At 44.7% G+C, this 16,834-nt stretch overlaps 1 protein-coding gene across 5 annotated transcripts in view; it reads right to left on the minus strand.

The window, feature by feature from the left end:
- Window positions 1-1,181: 1,181 nt before the first annotated feature.
- The window catches only part of NCOA6 (nuclear receptor coactivator 6), a 43,765-nt gene continuing 28,112 nt past the window's right edge, over window positions 1,182-16,834 (minus strand). For 4 of the 5 annotated variants that reach the window (XM_088175197.1, XM_088175195.1, XM_088175198.1 and 1 more), the window contains 6 exons: window positions 15,020-15,141; window positions 11,158-14,124; window positions 9,645-9,713; window positions 7,743-7,779; window positions 4,717-4,865; window positions 1,182-1,777 (listed from right to left, as the gene is read on the minus strand). In XM_088175197.1, coding sequence (XP_088031323.1) covers window positions 1,731-1,777; window positions 4,717-4,865; window positions 7,743-7,779; window positions 9,645-9,713; window positions 11,158-14,124; window positions 15,020-15,141 — 3,391 coding nt within the window. In that variant the 3' untranslated portion in view covers window positions 1,182-1,730. Of the gene's footprint in view, window positions 1,778-4,716; window positions 5,195-7,742; window positions 7,780-9,644; window positions 9,714-11,157; window positions 14,125-15,019; window positions 15,142-16,834 lie in introns of those variants that run through there. The other variant, XM_088175199.1, reaches the window with a different exon arrangement.

The following is a 16,834-nucleotide window of genomic DNA, read 5'->3' on the forward strand; positions in this document are numbered from 1 at the left end:
ACAGCCACACTCTGGCAGGACGATGGAAACACTGCAGAGTGCCTGGGAAGATGCCTTGGGAGTGTTGGTGACAGCTAAACAAGAGCCTGGTGTGCCCAGGTGGGCAAGAGACCAAGGGCACCTGGCCTGTACCAGCCACTCCCCTGTGCTGGGCACTGCTGAGGCACCTCCAGTCCTGGGGACAGTTTTGGGCCCCTCATGGCAAGAAAGGCATTGAGGGGCTGGAGCACATCCAGAGAAGGGAAGGGGGCTGGGGAAAGGGCTGGAGCAACAGGAGCAGCTGAGAGAGCTGGGAGGGCTCAGGGGGGGACATTTACTCCACAACTTCCTGACAGGAGGGTGAAGCTGGGTGGGGTCGGGCTCTGCTCCCAGAGAACAAGGGACAGGATGACAGGAAATGGCCTCAAGTTGCACCACGGGAGGTTCAGGTTCGATATTGGGGAAAATTTCTTCATGGAAGGGGTTGTCAAGTTCTGGCACAGCTGTCCAGGACAACGGTGGAGTCCCCATCCCTAGAGAGATTTTAAATAAGTGTGGATGCTGCACTTGGGAACATGGGTTAGTGGTGGCCTTGGCAGTGCTAAGGGAACAGATGGACTTTATGGTTTTAAAGGACTTTTCCAACCCCAGTGATTCTGTGACATCAGCCTCACTCAGTGCCTGTTACCTTGTGCACAAATAGCTAATTTCTGTGATTATAAAAGCTGACAACTTCTATTTAATAACAATTTCTATTTAATCAGCATTTTGAGATATATATTTTTAAAATTCAGTAAGAAAGAGGTGGCAGTGTATGTGCACAGAGCTCCCAGGAGCAGCGAGCCTGACCAGCTTTCAATGGCAGCACATCCCAGCCCCAGGGCCGATGGCAGCAGAGTTCTCCAGATCAAGGGACAGCAGCCAGGCTGCCTGGCAGGAGCTTTTACCCCCTGGAACTGGGCCTTTTCCCTCTGTGGGGAGCCAGGCTGTTGGGGCTCCTCTGCTCTGCACAGCCCCAGGGTGCCCTTCCCGTTCTCCCTTGCTTTGCAGGAACAGCTGCATCAGTTAATTTGTTTGTGGTTAAACAAATTCCTTGCTGAAGCTACATATAAGGAGCTTGCAGGCCCAGAGCTCTAAATAATCCCTCCAATCCTCCTGTTTGGAATGATGCTGCTGTTGTTGCTAATAATAATTCAACCCAATTTATAGGACAATAACATTTATTTAGAGCATGAAGGATTCCACATTATACAAACCCTTAAATTTATTTTTTGTTTCACTGGTCCATTTCTACAACAAATACATCAGATCTACTATATAATAAAATTATTTACATTTCCAAACAACATGGGGTTTGTTTATAAACCTTCTGACTGCTATTCACATACAGTACTTAAACAACAGCACATTACATTATTTTAATACCTAAAAATGACAACCCTGTATTCTAAATTGTTTATGAAAAGTGGAAACAAATAAATTTACAATTGTCTTCCCCTCCCATTTCATACAAACACATTACCCTAATGTGCTAACCCTGACTTCACTTTGCAAATCCAGGGGGTTTTAGAAGAACCCAGTTTTTATATCTATTTATCTGTTTTTTAGAAAAAAAAATCATTTATTGGGAACAGTATAATATTAAAATGACTTACTGTACAGAATTTTATTTAAAAAAGAAAAATCACAGCTCAAAATTGCTATTGGTAAATTCACACTCATTTACAAGTCTCAAGTTTCCATGCAGTAATTTACTTGGATTTTCTTCTTTTTGACTGCATTGCACTGGCACTCGTTTCTGAAATCAAGAGAAGAAAAAAAGCATGGATGTGCAGTTGGTAAGCCATTCCCCAGAGGGGCACAGATTGCCCAGTCATTTTTCCAAATTCACACCAGAGTGGAAGGCTCTGGAGAGCAGGATTTCCCCAGCACCGGGACTGACTCCTGGGCAGCTGTGACAGCCCCGGGCCAGCACTGACACTCACAGGGGCCCCGAGCCACTCTGGGGCCACCAGGGCATCAGCTGCACATTTCTGCAAACCTAACAGAACAGCTTTTGAAAGAAGAGCCAAATATTTGTAACTGTCCCCTGTGTGCTGTCCCCCACACGGCACAGGGCAGCCACATCCCAGGAGGAAGCACAGCAATGGAGATGGTGCCACACAACCACTGCAGAGGTGTTCTGGAGCCTGCCAGGCCAGTTAAGGGCCCAGTTGTCTGAGCTCTTAGAAAGTCATCAGAAAACAAGTCTCTGCAGTGTACACTGAGTCACAGGAACACAGCTGATGCAAAAAGACACAAATGTTGACACCTGCAGGGCCACGGTGACAGCAGATGACATGTCCAGTCCACTTACCAAGGCACTAAGTTTCCATTTTAAAACAAAAAAAGAGTAAGGACCAAGGGCATTTGCATCTTTAGATCCTTCTAAAAATGTGATTTTAAACGTTGGCAATGTCTCTTTGGCTCTTCATAATGTTTTCCAAAAACTCTTGCAGCTGTGTGCATTTTAAAAGTCAAAAGGGAAAAAAATTTCGAAGCCCATCTAAAATTAGAACAGCAGCAATACAACTCCACAGCTGTTACATGTGGAATTAGAAAAAACAATCAACATTTAAAAATTTAACAAACTCAAAGCTACAGTAAATGCTAAAAGCAGCCCTTGCAGGAAATGTACTCCAAAAAGGGAAAACACCAGTACAGTACCAATTTTCAGAAGTGAAACCTCTCCACAGGCTCGACTGCAGCCTGGAGCCCTCCAAGCAGCAGGGCTGACTTTGAAGTGACTTCAGCACCAGCTGTTGCTGCCCTTGTTGCTGCTGAAGGCTCCGTGTTTGGGAGGAGGAGTGGGCCAGCAGCACTCAGCCTGTCTCAGTCCCTTGGGAGCACCTCCCCAAACCCTGCACCCTGGAGTGTGCTGGACACACGGGGACAGGGCTGACCCTCCCTGTGTGCTCTTCTTTTCTCTTATCTTCTCTCACAGTGACCCTTCTGCCTCCTTCTTCCCAGCCTTAGCAAGCGAGCTCCTATTCCAGCTGGTGAAAGTCTGCTTCTCTCTCCCTGCTGACTTTTTTCCCTAATAATGATTTTAAACAGCCTCTATCTCAAGAGATAACTCCTCCCAGCCCCACATTCCTTTTACCATGGATTAGGGGGTTTCTTGGGACACAGATAATATAATGAGGACAGGAGCAAGTAAACCAGAATAATTAAGCTCTGATTTACTAACAAAAATGTATAACAGAGCAGGCACAGGTGGCAAACCAGGTGACACTACTGCGGCCACCTGACTAAGGTGCAGCCCGTCCTCTGCCCCAGGGCATATGGTTTGGCTCATTCTCACAGCTGGGGAGCAGCCGAGTGCTCACAGTAAGGCAGCACAGCCAGGTGCCCTGCAACCAAGTGTCCAGCAAAGCCCTTGGACACTGTATTATTTAAAAACAAGGGGTTTATTTACAGAGGCAAATTAATTCCACAGTCAGCACAAACTCATGTAAGAGTTTTGGTATTATTTAAATTTGATGCACTTTCCCGTTCCCACATTTTCAGAATTTGACTGGTTGTCACTGGTTGTCATCTTTAGGTTTTCCCAGTACAGCCTGTGGGGCAGGTCACATGCTCCAGATCCCCTCAAACACAGGCAGGGATTTTACACTGGCTTCACATTTTTCAAACTTTTTTTCACAATCATGAAAGAATTTATTTTTACAATACAGACTCTGCACAGTCCTGCCACAAGAAGTAAATGTAATTAAATTCAGCAGTCACAAAACTGCAGAATATATAGGTCCCCTGTGTAATCTTTGGGAGTCATTGCACAATGGAATGAAAGCTGGAATGCTTCTCTGAAACTCTGAAAACACAATATTCTTACCATCACACTTTAGTACCTCCAGTATAGAAATGGTAGCTGAATTCAACTTGACTTCCTTTTATAATCATTTTATATTAATACCTCTTTGTTCTGTATATTATCTTTAAAATAGTAGTTGAATGTAGCCTCTTGACGATCTCTCTACTCTCTTGCATAACTTTGGTCCATCAGCATTTTTCTGACCCTTAAACACAAGAAGCTGACAGAATTAGCTTCAGCCTGGCACTGGGCCATGCATATCACACAAATGCTGCATAATTGTTAAAGACTGTAACCTGGGCAGGAGTAAGGTACATCAGCACCTGCTAATGCCATGGGTTAATAACTTCAGGAGTTCAGATGTTGTTGAGAAGCAGAGCTGAGGCTCTGTGCTAGCACACAGCACTCCCTGAGGCTCCTGGCTGCCACCTCAGCAGCCTCTGGAGCGTGCCTGAACCATGGCATTTGGCATTTGACTTGGCAAGAGCTGACCGTGCACTTGGGAAGATTTAAGTCTTGTGTCTTTCGGGCTTCAGGAAAAGGAAAATGTCACTTTTTGATCTGAGTATGGTCCTTCCAACAGCAACACATTTCTGCCAAGAGAATTCAACTAGGCAAGGTGCTGAGCACTACAGTGGTGAGTGCTGCAGAAAACAAGTTCCACAGATGTACCAAAGAGGAATTCATACAGGATTTACTGCCAGTGCAGACGTCGAGAAACGCTTCAACACCAACCTGTGGCTAAATCCTTGAAACTAGAGATAAAGCACCCAAGGTGCACAAGCTGCAAACCAGCATTACGAGGCAGTTACTGCCAGGGCAAACACCCAGGGAAGCAGGTTAGGAGCTGCCCTCTCCCCAGGAAGGGTGGCTGGACATGTTACCTTTAGCTGTGCTGGACGTGGATGCGGGTCGCGAGGATCTCTTGCGCTGCCCGTTCTCTACAGTTTCCTGTGAAGCGGCAGAATCCTCTGTTCTTGAATTTCTTCTACTTGGAGTTTTAGACTTTTCACAATTCTCTTTTGTCTCATTACTAATAAAGTGGGACAAAATATTTCTGATGAAGTGTGAGAAGAATTACGTTTTTCTATGCAAGTCAGACAAGCTGGAGGATGGCCCGACACAGGTACCAGTTCCGGACTATTAGCACTGAAGATATGAAACGCTAGAGATACCAGAAGTTCTATCAGATGAAGAATGACCTGAGTAAGCCAGAGTATAGTCCATTTCTATCAAAAATTATCAGAGGGTACAGAATTGAGAAGTCCTCAAAGAGAATATTTTCAACATTAGAAGACCAATAAATTAGATGCATTATAAATTGTCTGCTCTGTTTTCCACAGGTGCCACCATTACTGAAGTCTAGGAAAAGCAAACAGGTTACATTAGAGACCACTGCAGTATGGGGGTACAGAGTTGAAATTGCAGATGAACATCAGGAGGAATTAAGAACTCTTCAGGGAGTATGCCACCTCTTGGGTTTGCTACAAAGACTTACTCCATTGATCCAAGTGATTTATTCACATATTAAAAAGAGGGATTTTAAAAACTTTCTAAAAGTTTTAAACCTTGAAGTTAAAAAAAATTTTTTTGTTGTTTGTTTTGGTTTTTGGATTTTTTTTCTGTTTGTTTGTTTTTGTGTAACAGAAAGCTTTTTCTGCTATAAAATAGTAATTTTAGGTACTGTGGAAATCTGTTTCTTGCCACCGAGACAATAAAGGGAATGCTACATTTTGTAATTAAATTCCTCTTTTATTTTATCTCTCTTAGCCCTGTAAACTCATCCTGAGCTTTGGGTGTTTTCTCCTTAATGCGTTATTGCCAGACAATTTCTGGTGACTAAGCAGTTCCAGAAGTTTAAACTAAACTTGTGTGAATTCAAAGGTAAGTAATTAACTAAATAAATTATTCTGCTGATAATGGAAAAGAAGAAAGCTCATTTCAGGCCCTTTAGGTGACAACTTGCAGGATTTCAGGATAGGGTGCCTGAATCAGAGACTGGAGTGAAGACACAGCAGAGGGTGACCTGTGTGTGACAGAGGTCTCACTGCAGTGTCACCCTCAGACAAGTCCTGCTTTGAGGGGAAGGACTCAAATCACACAAACTTTAGGGTTAAGTAACAGAAACCTTAAATAAAACAGTTTCTCAATGGAAGGAGAGATAAACATTCTCAAGGAAGGAAACACAGCAGAGGAAACTATGGATTGTAGATTACCTCAGATACAAAATAAATACTGAAATCTATTTCCCCAGAAGGGAGTATTATGGGCCATCTATAAACTGGATCCCCCAACAGGTCTAAAACTGGTCTCCTATGGGACTGGGGCAGCTGAACCAGCAGTCACTGACCTCAGAGGACCCCCAGAGGGAAGCAAACAGGCGTCAGCACCTGAAGTTCATTTAGTACAAGTCATTTTTACAGATTCTAGTGACTAAATCCAGAGCTGGTCTCATAGGAACCAGCACATCACTTCCTTTTATAGGAGGAAATCGAGTTACTACAAGTGAAAATATTTCCAAGTGGTTTATGGGTTCCCCTAAGGTTTTAAAGGTTTTTAATGGCTTTAAATGAGAACAGGCTTAGGTTAGATATTAGGGAGAAATTGGCACAGGTTGCCCAGAGCAGCTGTGGCTGCCCCATCCCTGGATGTGTCCAAGGACAGATTGGACTGGGCTTGGAGGAACCTGGGATACTGGAGGGTGACCTTGCCCATGGCAGGAGGTGGAATGAAGGTAAGTTTTAGGGTCGCTTCCCACTCAAACCACCTATGTTTCTATCAAGGTTTGTCCTGCATGGTTTGACTCCAGGAATCCAAAGCTATGCACTTTGTACCAGACATCACTAGACCCAGTTTGTCTGCAAATTCCCCTTCTTTTCCAGTCTTGCTCAGAAGAGCATCAATCAGAAAAACCCTGAGAATGCCCTTGTGCTAATTTGATGTGCTGTGTGAGTTTGGAGATGGTCACACAAGAGGGTCACACTTCATTTGGAGAATCTGCTCAGGTGCCAATGTCCCACCTTCAGCTTTCCATTAAAATTCTACCCTGAAGAAAACTCACTGTGAAATTTCAGCTTGTCTTTGAAAGATGCCAATCCACATGAAGATAAATATGGTTAAATATTCCATTCAGAGCCATTCCTGATCTGAGGAAATGCATTCCCTTCCTTACAAAGGAAGGCACTGCCTCATCTCCTGAGGAACCCAACAAGGGGCTGCCCCTCTTGCTCTGGCCTAAGGGGTCACTCCACCCAGTGCCCAAAATCCGGCAGCTGTGCCAGCACCATTAGCCAAAAGCCACCCCAGGGGCTCTCATTGCCAACTGAGTGAGAGCCTGGAGTGTTTAGAATCTTCTAAGTAGATTTTGGAAACTGTATTTTCTTCTGACAAAACACAACCATTTGCAATAACATCGTTTAATTACCCAATGTCTTAACCAGGACAATATGAAGTTTCTACCTGACTTTCTTATCAAGTTTTGGCAGAGTGTTTACGAAGAAGAAAACTGCTGAAAACAGTTGAAAACAATCCTCAAGGCAGAACAACAAACTTTTGAAAGACTTCCTGTCAGAAAACAGAAATGCACATCACAGCTAAGCTGCAGGCTTTGGGGGGTTCGTTTTGATTTGTTGTGCAACCATCAAGACCCTTCCAGGACATGAAACACCCAGGCCTGAAAAGATGAGAGGAAATATTGCCCAAAGCACAGACTAAGGAAAAGGTTACCTTATATTCATTGCATTTCAGCAATGGTTTGGAACATTCAACTGGCCTGATTTCTTAGCAGGAAAGAAAGGATACGGCCGAGAAAATGAAAAGCTGTAACAGAGGCTGAGCAATGAAGCAAAGAGAAAGGGACTTCCTCCCATGAAAGCTATATCTACTCTGAATCTACAAACTATCTCCTTACCTTTGACCAGCAACTACTGCAGCATTTGTCTCAAGTTCTACAAAAGAAAAAGATAATTTTAAAGTCTGCTGTAGAGGTACATACCTGCTGACAAGGCATGACTAGCTCACAATTTTCTATCACATATTAGATCTCAAGGATAAGCTTCTCTCAAAGCAAAGCAAGCCAAAATACCACATTGGCCAAGTGCTTGGTCTCATTACAGTCTTCAGGACACTGCAGTCAGCTAAGACAGGCAAAAATTAAAGCCCTGCAGAAGAAAACTATAGAGAAACTCCCTGGGTACTTTTCTCCCTTTTAAAACTTCCATTTTAAACAGCTTACTTCTACTAAACCTTCTAGTTTTTATTGATTTTTTAAGCCTTGAAGGTACACATCTGGCTCTACTGTGTGTGTAAAAATTTGCCTTAACCCAACTGCCTCTCACAGCAATATCTTCTAATAACAAATTTCTGAAGCCCAATTGAACTTGTACAGAACTGGAAAACATCTCAGGGGAGATGATGCAAAGAGAAGTCTGACCTGTTTTTTCTCTCAGTGATTTTGTACATACAGGTCAGGTTTCCTTTGGAGTCTTCACCTCAGCAAATAGGTCTCCTTTTCAACACAGAATGTCAAGTCTTTTTACTGTCTGTCCTTTAATTCTCTCCATATCCTTCTCTCTTGTATCCTTTGTTGAGAGGGAAGACCTATACCTAAGCACAGGCCCTCTAATGAGGAACTGCCAGAGATTTAAGGATTACCATTGCAATGTCAACTCCCTGTGCTTTGTCCCATTTTCCAGCTCAATTCTCCCATCAAACTTGGGGCCAGTGGGACACAAACTGGGGCTTTGCCTTTGACAGCAATTGGGGCCCCAAAGGCTGCAAGAGTGTGCTCAATGAATAAGAGAGGCATTAAAAAAAGTAAGAGAATGGTAATGTCTGTCCTCCTAGGATGAATTTGCAGTGTTGGAACTCTTTGGTGTAAATGGATATAGATAGCATCATCTGAGAAAAACACACGTCTTGGCAACAAAGGAAGAACAGACTGAGCAATGAAAGGAGTTACCTTTCTTCCCACCCAAAATTTAAACAAACAGCAAAAAAATGGATAGCATCAGTGCTTCCCCCAGCAGGAACCCCCAGTACAGTCACAGCAGCACAGGGCAATGAGTCAGGTGTGAAAAAACAAGGGTGTATGAACACCTTTGTCTTAGTGGAAATTCAAAGTAAACCATTTCATAAATTTTTTACTTTCTGAAAACCCTATTTCTAATCAGATTAGAGATGACAAATGGATTGAGAGTGGCAGTTCCCATAAGTAAGCCCACATCTATCTGTTTTTCCTACTCAACCTGGGAATTACTTTTTTAAAACAACCCAGAACTGACTGTGAAACACCATGATAATAGATGGCAACACCAAAAAGCCATCTGCCAGGGCTCCATCCTGAAACACTGCTGAGGGGGCATTAAAAGTTGAACACAAAAAAAGGATTACAACTCTAAAACACACTCTCAGCATGGCATGAACATATTTCTATATTCAGAGGGGTACAAAAAAAGAAATACCCCTCTCATTAGGTTTGCATAAAAATTCCAAATTCAAACAAAATGTATTGTTACAAATCCAGTCCCTCCAATTTATCACTGAATATCTAAAATCGTTTTTGGGGATTTTTTCATTTTTTACTTGACCCCATCCTGAATCTCCCACAAGACTTTGGAGATTTCCAAAGCACAATGTAACTATCAAAGAAAAACAATCCCAAAAGCACAAATAATAATAAAAGCCCGACCCAACCCCCAAAATACCCAGTGTGTTAGTGACCACTGAATATGCATTCAAACAAATACATTTTCAGTTCCAAACATAAAGGACTTTGTTCACCTCTATTCTGCTTTTCCAAAGGAAGATTTACCTGTTCTTTGAACAGTACTTTCTGATGTTGCAACTGAACTTTTTTTCTGTGTTAAATGTTGAGAGGATGCTAGAATAAAAGTGGAGGAAAAAAACATTATTGTCAAAGGGAGTAAAGTGGTTCCTGTTGTGTGATCAGGCTGGTACAAAATGCTCTCTCTCCCAGCTCACTGCACTTTGCCCTTTACAGATGCAATATTTTTCATCTACCCTCCACCTCCCTCCCACCACACACACCTCCCCCTTTTTAAAACAAACTTTGGCAACACTATCCCAAGCAAGTTTTCTCAAACTAGAATGAGTGATGAAATGAAGTACCATAAACAACATTTTTAAAGGTAACGGTTTTTCAGCAGACTGTAACATTAAAGGAAATCCTAACATTTCAATAGTTTAGTCTCCTTTTTTTTAATGTTCATCTCAACAGAGATTCTGGGGGAAAATACTATATTTTTAATTAATCAATGTCCTCACTCTTTCAATTAAAGTGCACAATATGTTCCAGAGTTGCCCTTGAAGGCCTTTGGCAGTAAGATGATGACTTAACCTTTCTTAGGTTGCCAAGTAAAAAAATCAGATGGAGAAATAATTTTTGTTGGGCTAATGAACTTAACATAGAACAGGAAGACAAAAAGTTTAACATTCCTGCTTAAAGACTATCACTTCCTAGAGAGCCAGAATTGCTTCTGTGAAGCTCAAAGGAAGCTTCTATTTTCCAGTGGGATACAGCTGCGACATACAACAGCGGGGGGAAGGTCACACTGAGGCTGAAGTTTTCAGTCAGTTCCCCTGACTTCTGTGCATTTTATCATCCATGATTTTATCTACTGTGTCTAATTCATATTGAAAAGCACAACAGTCACTCAGCTCACTTCAAGAGTGGTAGGTTTATATCCACACCAGATTCAAGAAATTAAAACTGGCATCAAAAAATAGCATCGATGTCATATATAAAGTCTACCAGATGCTCAGATGTTTGTAAACTGAATGCAGTTAACTTTTTCGTTAATTTCTCTGAAATGAGCATATAAGTTTTTCCCTAGGCACACGGGGGTTTGGTGTGGGTTGTTTTTTTCTTCTGTTCTGGAGGCTATTCAGCAATTTCTCTAGAGGATGAAAGTTATTCAGAGAGGGAAATAGCATTATTGGGATTCATTCAGAATATCATAATTAAGTCAAAAAAGACTGTGGCAAGACCAAAGCAGAATACCAGTGTATCTGCCAGTATAAAAGGGACCCTAGGTATTTGTCGTTACTGATACATTAACTTTTCCTCCTTCCAACAGTTACATAAAGTTACAGAATCATATGTTCATGACAAACACCCCACTGAAGCAGTAAATGGAAAGTGAAATAAAACATCTGGAACTTGAATCTCGGCGAATACAAGCGTATCACTCAGCTGTCGGAAACACAAAAACAGCTGTCAGCCTCGGCTGCAGAACGGGGAGAGCAGCCCCTGGAATGTCCCGGGGCCCCCTCGGTCCCTCCGTGTCTCGCTGCCCCGCACTCACCTGCGCTCTGCAGCAGCTCCGGGGGTGCTGCGGGTTTCTCGTCGGGCCCGGCGCTGCCGCTCGGCTCCGGGCGCCCCTCCGGGCCTGGGTTGGTGCCGCTGGCGCCGGGGCCCGAGGGCTCCGGGGCTGCCGGGGGCGCTCCGGCCGGGGCGGCTGCGGCCGGGGCCGCGCTCGGGGACGCGCAGGAGGGAGCGGCCGCCGCGGGGCTGAGGCTCGAGCTACCGGGCCCAGACGTGCTCTGTTTTGTAAGACTGGGTGCTGGAGGCGTCCCGCTTTTGTTATCGAGTTCTGCTGGTGGTTGCTCTGTTCCCAAACTGTTTGGGACCGACGTTTCTAGTCCCTGACCTTCTGTTTCTCCATCCAAAGCGTACTGCTCTTCCCCTTTCTCCAGGGAGCCAGTGACCTTCTTGCACGCTTTAGTCAGCAAGAGCTGGCCAATCTTGTCTACCTTTCCCTTTCCCTTGCTGGATGAAACAGGACTGCGTCTGTTCCCAGATCCCGGGCTGCTTGTAAGCAGAGGGGAAACAACAGGTCCCGACTGGGCTGCTGGCACAGGGCACTGCTCAGCCGGCCCTGTGCCTTGGGGAGTCTCCTCCGGGCTGAAGTCCTTGGCTTGCTGAGCAGGAAGCTGGGAAGGAACACTGGAAGGAGCTGGAGTGGAAGAAGGCAGTTGGACAGGAGATGCCAAGGGATTCAGAACGAGCGATCTGCTGGTGGGAATACTGGACACAGGACTGGTGGATGAGGTGCTGGGAGGAGTGGGCCCAGAGGAAAACTTGATATTCTGTGGGATATGCAAAGGACCAACAACTGCAACCGACTGAGGCATCAGGCTCGAGTTAGAAGTTATGGGGGCTGCTGGAATCGTGCTGGACTGAGAGCCCTTCATCACCTGGATGATTGAGGATGAGTTTATAAACACTGGTGTGATGAACTGCGGCCGGGCGTTGGACTGAGCTGCCGACTGTCCCTCTGAAACCATCACTTTGCTCCCCACATTGGGCATGGTGACAACAGTGGACACTAATGCAGATTGCAAGTGGGATGGCAGTGGAGCTGATGTATTAGCAGCAGATGTAATAGGGTTGGAAGTCACAAAAACTGTTATCTGGTTGGGGGGTAAAGGACCTGAAATAGAAGAGCTAACAGGCCTCTGCACTACTGGAGCAACACTCTGTGCCACACTTGCATTTACTTCTCCCAGCTCCTGGTGCCCTGGATTTGGACAGGGCTCATTATTTTGAGGCAGGCTAAGTGAATTAGATGGCTCCTTGCTCAAGGATGAATCCTGCAGTGGAGGAATGACAGCTATCTTCTTTAGCTCCTCTCCAGCAGGGACTACTGGTGCCATTTCAAGACCAGTCAGACCAGGGGGCTTAATGGTCACATTAGGAGCTCCAGAATTGTCAAGAAGCTGACTTAGAGAAGTTGGTGCCTCCCTCATAGCTGGAGATACCACGGCTTTACTTTCCTCCATGACCGGGAGCTTACTGCTATCTAAGGCTTGCCCATCTTTTTTTGCCTGTTCCTCAGGAACCAGCACTTTCATTTCTGAAGTAGGGACACCTTTCAGTTCCATATTGGGCTGGTCCTTGCTACCTTGGACACCTTGTGCACTTTGACTCTCTGTATCCTGAGGCGCACTAAGGCTCTCCTTACTATCTTCAGGAATGCCAGTCACAGTAGGTGCAGAAACTGCAGGACTCTGGTTACTTAGCATGGAGTTAGTTTGAAAACTTGTGGTCACGGGTGTCGGCAAAGAAGAAGGACCAGCCATCATATTTCTCTGTAATTCCATGTTCTGCAAGAGAGATGGATTCTGCTGAGTTGTCAGTGATAATTTAGCTGCTTTTGAATTCTGTCTGCCAGGGCTTGGTGTAGTTTTCCTACTGGATCCAGGACTGGACCTTCGACTATTGCTTGGGCTTGCTCTCTTTGTTCCACCAGCATTGGTTTGTTTGCCTGAATTAATGACCACACCTTCCAGCTTGTGTGACTGTGAGGCAGTAAAACTGGACTGATTGTTAATTGTGAGATTTGATGGGGCTTGTCCAATGGCCTTTAAAGTAGTGGGATTCAGACCCTGCTGATCAAATCCTCTATTGAGATTAGGCCTGGGAGGTAAAGGAATATTGATCTGGGGAGGGAACAGACCAGCAATAGAAGCATTGAGCCTCTCTGGAGAAAGGCTAATTTCTGAGGGTTCTGTGCTGGGTGGACGGTTATTAGGAGTCTGAGGATAATATGGCCTTGGGCTAGCTCTGTTTGGGGTTTTAGGCCTTGAAGTTTGTGATGGGGCAGCAACATTTGGAAAATGGTGTGTAAGAGCACTAGAGAGAGAACTAGACTGCTGCTGGGGACTTGCACCTTGGGCAGCTGAAAGTGGGGATGGTCCAGGCTTAGGTCCTGTCATCATTAACTGGTTCTGTGAAACTACCAAATGAGATGTCACACTATTCTGAGCTCCTGATGCTGGAGGCCCCTCAGCTCCACCTCCTTCTGGAAGAGAGGATACTGATGACACCTCTCTGAGGGGCGAGCTGGAAGGATTCTGTACATTATCTGGATAAACCATTTTTCTTGCATTATTTCCCAGAGGAGGATTGCCTGGCAGGGCCACCCTCTGTTTGTCAGGAGATGGAGGTACGGGCCCAGGCCCCTGGAGGTTCACCATCACTGGCATGTTTCCACTCTGCTGCATTGGCATCCGCTGAGCATCCGGGTTCAGGGGCCCCCTGGGGGGGTGAACCCCCTGGGGCACAGGCAGCCTGACTGATTTGGGATCCTGCTGCATCATCAGCATCATCATCATCTGCTGCTGCTGTGGTGTCTGGGGGGGTGCCTGGCCCTGCTGTGGGGCTGCCTGGGGCTGCTGCTGCTGCTGTGGCTGGGGCTGCTGCGTGTGTGGCATGAGCTGAGGTGGCATCTGCTGAAGTGGCCTTTGCTCCACCGGCTGAGATGGATAACCTAAGGCAAGAGGATGACACAAGCGTTACAACCAACCAAAAATAAGAAGAAGCAGAATTTCTGTAACAAACAAGACTGGATAGAAAGTACAGCCTGGAGCGTGTTTATCTTGGATGAGAGCCACATGCACAAAAAAGGCTTTACAAACAAAGCCAAAGATTTTACTTAATTCATAAGTTTTACTTAACGTATGACTTGCATGAGATTTAACTGGAGATCTCTTAGTGTGTTGTATCACCTACTAACCCAGTTTCACACCATCTGATAAGTCTTTGCAAGTGCCCATGGGCTTCCTTTCCCAAACAAATGCAGAGTTGGACTTTCACTAATTATTACTCCTTAAAACTAGCTTCAGAGTTTGACAGCCCCCAGGAGTCATGGACCAGCACACCTGCCACAGACCTGACATTTTCTTGAGTACAAAGTAAAATCTGCCATGTGTTACTCAGGCAAAAACACGCTAAGAACCCCCGTGTGGTTTATAATATAAATCCTATTGCAGAGTTTAGATTTAATCCTCTCTACATGCAAAGGATCATTCCAACTACAACCACTGTTTCTTCTCAAAAGTCAGCTATTGGTCAATGCTAAATTTTTAAGACATCAGACTGTGCTACAGCTAGAAATACAACATTTTTTATTCGTTTTGTTACTGCTGAAAATTGCTACAGTACTCAGTATGATACCTGCAGGATGCTAAATGAGAATGGGGCCACCTCTTCATTTTGAGCTAACCCAAAGAAAACACTTGAACAATAGTACCAATTACTTATGGGAGGAAAAAAGGTTTGAACTTGAATGTGTGATAGCATAGATAAAATAGAACTGTCACAAAGATCGTTAAAAGCTCTCCTATAGTTACAACATTCAGATAATCACAGAAAAATCCTACTACCTGGTGGTCTACTTGCAAAATCTGAGAGTTTAGGGCCTGACTTATCTAAATTCATTCCTTGGTCTCCAGACATCGATGACTGATCACTCTCCTCCAGGCCAGCTGGACGTGATTCTGAAGAACTGAAAGAAAAATAATTGCAATTAAGATCCACCCCTACATCAGTGTTTGATTTCTGCTTCTATAACTAAGTACTTAACTAATTAATTCCTAGCACTCTCCACAGACTTGGAATAACCCACTGAAATGCTTCTGATGTAACTTGCCAGACTGGAACAGACACACCAGGTCTGTGTGTAGTCACTGCCTTAAGTGCTACTGAAAAGGAAATAAGTTGCCTCGTGCTCTGTTGATCTTAAAACATTTACTTCTACCATGAATATGAGCTTTATAACTAAAAGAATGCCAATGGATATTTCAGATTATAGAGTACATATATTTCAACTAAACTAAAAAGGCTTTCCTATGAGATCTGTATGGATAAGCAAGTGCCATGGGTAGATGCATTTTTTATTTATTTTAATGGTAGCACCTTTTCTTCCAGTAATGCACCCAGAAGTGACTCACTCACGATATCCAAGAGCTCTGATAACACCACAGCACAAGTGCACTGACATTTCAGGCATTGCAGTCACCCTCCAGAGCACAGACCTGTGTGGTACTGGGGCTCTGTAAGTGATCACACTTAGAGTGAGTCTGGGTTGGAAGGGACCTTAAAGCCCATCTCATTCTACCCCCTGCCATGGGCAGGGACACCTTCCACTGTCCCAGGCTGTTGCAAGCCCCGTCCAACCTGGCCTTGGACACTTCCAGGGATCCAGGGGCAGCCACAGCTGCTCTGGGGCTCACCCTGCCAGGGAACAATTCCCTCTCAATATCCTATCTAACCATGCCCTCTGGCAGTGGGAAGTCATTCTCTTGTCTTGTCACTCCAGTCCCTTTTCCAAAGTCCCTTTCCAAATCTCTTGGAGCTTCTTTAGGCACTGGAAGGGGCTCTAAGGTCTCCCTGGATCCTCTTCTCCAGGTGAACATCCCCGGCTCTCCCAGCCTGGCTTCAGAGCAGAGAGACTCCAGCCCTGGGAGCATCTTTGTGGCCTCCTCTGGACTCTTTCCAAAGGAGTGTCCTTCTTGTGCCTCAGGGCTGGAGGCAGCTCTGCAGGTGGAGTCTCACCTGAGTGGGGCAGAGGGGCAGAATCCTCCCAGACCTGCTGCCCACACTGAGAGATCAGCCCAGCACCCAGTGGGCACACTGCTGGGTCATATTCAGTTTTTCATCCATCAGCACCTCCAAGTCCTTCTCCTGAGGAATCTGATGCTCCAGGAGACTCTCTAGGACAATTTAAAATTGTCCAGACTCAATACCCAATACTTAGACTCAATCAAGACAGCTTTTGCAGACTTAGAAAAACCCCAAGTTTCTATAGAGGACAATATGGTATATATGGTCAGAGGATGTAAACAAAGAGGGATGACAAGTAGAAGAACTAAATTGCTCATCACCTTCATGAATATATGAAGGTTATGGGAAGTTCTATGTAAGAAAAGCTCTAAGCTAAAATTAAAGACATCAAAAAAAGTACACTTCCAATAAAGGAAGGAAGAATCATGCAGAAATGCCATGGGTAAAAGTAAGACTTTCAGCAAGATAAGAATTTGAAATACACAACATTGGGGAGATCTATCCCATTCAATTTACTTGAGAATAACAGTTTCTGGCATCTGTGCAGCTGATCCAAAGCATGTAGACACCCATGGAGACACCCTGGCCTGTCCTAATGTTCTATCAGCTACTGAATCAACATTCGAAAGGCAGCA

This window comes from Sturnus vulgaris, chromosome 17, assembly GCF_052056855.1.
Source record: "Sturnus vulgaris isolate bStuVul1 chromosome 17, bStuVul1.hap1, whole genome shotgun sequence".
Lineage (NCBI taxonomy): Eukaryota > Metazoa > Chordata > Aves > Passeriformes > Sturnidae > Sturnus > Sturnus vulgaris.